Genomic DNA, 4,574 nt, shown 5'->3' on the forward strand with positions numbered 1-4,574 from the left:
TCAATAAGAGATCCCACCTTGTAAGCTGCTAATACCAGTGATGCTTTTTTCTGGATGTTACCAAACATACTGCTAGTCCAATTGTCACCACAGGGGTTTCTGCAGAACATCTTGCCCTGAAGAGAGAAGTAGTTATAGCTCCTTCTAAAGAAGCGGGTATCCTCTCCATTTTGTTGCAACATTTTAAAAATCAAAGCTATTGTTGTAATGATCTTTTGTAAAGTGCCTTGTGATGTCTGCCTGAAATTCCTTAAATGATTATCAAATTGTGGAAGAAGATCAATATGTAGCACTGGGAAATGCATTCAGACTAGTTAGAAGCTGTGACCTAGATTGCACAATAGCATCAATTCAGGCAATAGCTCTAACTGCTTTATATAAATAGAGAAGTGACAAATGGGAGATAAAAGAAGACATCCCCCAATTTCTTTTATCTCCAAAATGTAGCATTGCACTTTTAAAAAAATTAAAATTCCCAGCAGCAGTTTCTGGTGATTTAATGTTTTATTTATCTTTTGTTCTCATACCTTTACAATGAGCCTATTTCAGAATAATTCTCAATGAACCCTAACTGAATCTGATGAAGAACAAAAATATTTCTAGAGTTCTTCCACTTCACTTGCAATTTGTCTAGCATTGGCAATGTGCTGAACTGTCAACCTTTGTTAGGATTTTAAAAAATGATGTCAGATTGCATTAACACACACAGCCTTTGCATGGTCTGTGCTTTATGGTATTTCAAAAAAGAAAAGCACACAGGATGTGGTCAAAACCAGTTACTGCCCACGATGCTGTTCATATTTTGTATTAGACCATTACATCATCTTCCCTCCACAGTAAAATAGACTATTATTAACAACAAAAAAGTCCTCAAGCACAAGAACAAGTTGGAAACATGTTATCCAAGTATAAAATGTTGCTAAATTGAGTTGTACTATGAAAGGAAACAGCAAACAAATTAGATTGGTTTGTCCTTGTAGCCAAAAAGGTTGATTGATCTTGAAGTCAGTATTTTTCCTGTTTAGTTGCTCATTTATCTATCAGCATCTGCTTACAAAGTTCTGCTGCTCCATAAATATTAGCAATAAAAAACTCCTTAGACATAGGAAATATGGAGAAAGGTTTGATCTTTCCATTTTTCATTTTCAAAACTGATTACAAAAAACAAGCCATTGTGAACACAGCAATACTATATAACAGATTCTAAATATAAACGAACAGAACTATTGGAGAGATGGCATGAGTTACATACACACGTCTTAAACTTAAAACTATTAATTTTTGCTTCTTTGTAGGTCATTTAGCATAATTCTGTCAGGGTTTGAACATGAGAACCTAAATCAGAGACCTAGATATCTTTTCTATGGTAGGTGGGCTTATTGGCCACTGTTAAGTGTTCATGTCCAACCACAGTGCGGCCACATATTTCAGCAGGCAACATCTGAGCAACACAAGTGGCTTAATAACGGAAGTTTCCAACTTTTTTGGAGTGGCAACCCACAAGTCCAAATGTATGGAGAAGGAAACAGCTAAGGCGGTTTGTCTAATTAAAAGCGGTATATAAATTGTTCAACATACAGTAAATATATGTAGAAACCTCTTGCTCTCAGGTCCTGCTTGCAGACTTCCCATTCGGGCATCTGCTTGGCCACTATATGAACAAGATGCTGGACTAAATGAGCCACTGGCCTGATTCAGCAAAGCTCTTCCTTGGTTCATATATTGTAGTGAATGACCTAGATAGCTCTATCTGAAGAATGTGGGTGTTGTGGGGGTTCCAATATGAATTAGTGGCATAAGCCACCACTTATGGGATAAATGTCTTGTCTGCTCAGCACCCATGATCTTCCATATTATTATTTATATAAACTCTTCCTTTCTCTGTCCAACCAGTAACTGGTTGGGAATCTGGGCATCTCCGCACTTTCCTGCCTTGCAGTTCCTCCTATGCACCCCTCACTGTGCCCTGGGATCCCCCTATATCCAAATGCACAAAGTGTGTGTGTTGTGGGAACTCCCCAGATGCCAGAAGTTGTCAACCAAGACATGCTTGAAAGAGACAAAAGCCACTCTCCTCCACAGAAAGAGCCGTCACTCAAAGCACCCTGTATGAGCCTGTTGTGGCAAACCATCATTTCGTCTGCAGCCAACCACCAGTTCCCAGCTGTATTTCAATGCTGTCCTGACGCATGTTAGTGAATGTTGGAAATGCTCAAGTCCTACACTTTAGTGTTTGCTTACATGAGTCAGTACAGCATCACAATACGCCAACAACACAGTTTTAAGAGTGATCATCATACCAGTTAAGGAGTGAAGGCAGTAATTACTTTGGGTTTACTTATAAAGCCTGCTACCCTTTTGCACAGGCTTTGCAACCTGCAGGTTGGAAAATACTGGCTTAATACAATGTCTGAGCAAAGAAATTTGGAACATGTGCTTTATCTCTATTTTTAGCCAGTTACCAGGCAGCAGAAGAGGGAGAGGAAAGAAATTGCCCAATTAAATCAATTTTCCTAGATGGGTGCAAACAAACCCCTGAACTTCTCCCCTGAGATTAAATACCGGTAGATATATCATTAAAACAAACAATAGCGTTCATTCCCTAGGCATCTATAAGGTTTACATGAAAGGTTATAATAAACCTAACACTGCTGCAGAACCACTCCACACAAAATAAAAACAGTATCGTTCCAGAAGCTATGTTTCTACAAATTTGCCTCCAGCTTATTATTTTATTTAGAATGAGCGCTGCTAGGAAGCCTCTTTCACTAACACCCCAAGGCAAGACTCTCTCTTTATAGCCTCACACCCCGCCCCCTCCCTCACGAGCCTCTCACGAGCAATGACGTCACACAGCGCGCGCAGGTGCCAACGGCCACCCCCACAAAGTGCCCTACATAAGGCACCAGAAAAGAAAACGTTTGCTGCCCGCGCGTGCGCCCTCTTCCCTCCAGCAGGGGAAGAGCCCAAACTCCGCATGCGCAGAGAAGACCGGACTCCGCAATGCATCTACTATTGAGGCCACACCCCCGACCTCCTTTTATAGCAAGTGACGCGTATAAAGACGTTTTGGTGACGTAGGTACTGGCGGCAGTTTGAAACCTGAGGTCGCGTTGCTGTAATTGGTGATTATGGCGGCGTTGGCTGCCTTCGCCAAGCTCCCAGCAATCAACTCTGCCACTGTTCTGGTGCGTATTTATGAGACGGGGGGAGGGCGGCAACCGGGAGCGCAAACGGGCCGTTTCTTTTCGTTATTTTCCCGCTTGCTTTTGGCCGGGGCCATGGTTGTTCTGACTTAGAAAAGTGAGCTCCCACCTCGGCCAATCAATACGACGCCTTAAGGTTTTTTTAGCCCGCCTTCCGGCTTCTCATTGGTTCCCTTGCTGCTTTCCCGTTGGTTTTCTATTTTGCTTTTGTTGTTGTTGTTTAGTCATTTAGTCGTGTCCGACTCTTTGTGACCCCATGGACCAGAGCACGCCAGGCACTTCTGTCTTCCACTCCACTCCCTCCCGCTGGTAGCTTCGAGAACACTGGCCAACCATCTCGTCCTCTGTCGTCCCTTCTCCTTGTGCCCTCCATCTTTCCAACATCAGGGTCTTTTCCAGGGAGTCTTCTCATGAGGTGGCCAAAATATTGGAGCCTCATCTTCAGGATCTGTCCTTCCAGTGAGCAATATTCTTGCAGTCCATGGGACTCTCAAGAGTCTCCTCCAGCACCATAATTCAAAAGCATCAATTCTTCAGCGATCAGCCTTCTTTACGGTCCAGCTCTCACTTCCATACATCACTACTTGGAAAACCATAGCTTTAACTATACGGACTATTTTGCTTACTTCCATGCTTTGGTTCTCTACCGTCACTAAACGGTAGAGTGCTTCTGTTGGCTTAGCTGCTGAGCTGCTTTGGGTGGAGGGTTCGAGTCCCAGGCCATGTACAGAGTTCATTTCCCCTCTCATTTCCCCTTCAGTTCTTTCCCCTCTTGAGCTAGAAGGAAGGATGGATGAAATTTGAGCCCCTTATTTTAATACGTCAGACATGGAGTTCCTTAGGCTTGGTGATGGAAGCCGCATCTGCTAAAGTTCTCCCATCCAGTGAAATGGTAAAGCTGAACCACTGTTGACTCGGGTAACTGAAGACCAGCCTTCGCCAACCTCGTGCCCTTCAGCTGCTTTGCACTACAACTCCCAGAAGGTCGGCGGTTCAAATCCCCATGACAGGGTGAGCTCCCATTGCTCTGTCCCAGCTCCTGCCAACCTTGCAGTTTGAAAGCACGCCAGTGCAAGCAGATAAATAGGTACCGTTGTGGGGCGAAGGTAAACGGCATTTCCGTGCTCTCTGGTTTCCGTCATGGTGTTCTGTTGCTCCAGAAGCGGTTTAGTCATGCTAGCCACACGACCCAGAAAGCTGTCTGTTAACAAACACTGTCTCCCTCGGCCTGAAAGTGAGATGAGCACCTGTCAGAGCTGGCTCCGGGTCCCAGCTCACCAAGGACCAACGCTAGCCGGTAGTACAGTATCAAAGTCTTTATTGAAGAATAGTCTCCATTTACAAGTCTCAGCGTCCCAGCTCTACGTC

General features: G+C 43.9%; 1 protein-coding gene across 1 annotated transcript in view; it reads left to right on the plus strand.

Annotated features, from left to right (window-relative positions):
• Positions 1-2,890: 2,890 nt before the first annotated feature.
• Positions 2,891-4,574, plus strand: part of CENPM (centromere protein M) — a 7,048-nt gene continuing 5,364 nt past the window's right edge. The window contains exon 1 of the mRNA XM_083400357.1: positions 2,891-3,188. Within this exon, the coding sequence (XP_083256483.1) occupies positions 3,132-3,188 (57 nt within the window). The 5' untranslated portion in view covers positions 2,891-3,131. The remainder of the gene's footprint in view (positions 3,189-4,574) is intronic.

The sequence above is a fragment of the Podarcis tiliguerta genome (genome assembly GCF_965153285.1).
Source record: "Podarcis tiliguerta genome assembly, chromosome: 10".
Lineage (NCBI taxonomy): Eukaryota > Metazoa > Chordata > Lepidosauria > Squamata > Lacertidae > Podarcis > Podarcis tiliguerta.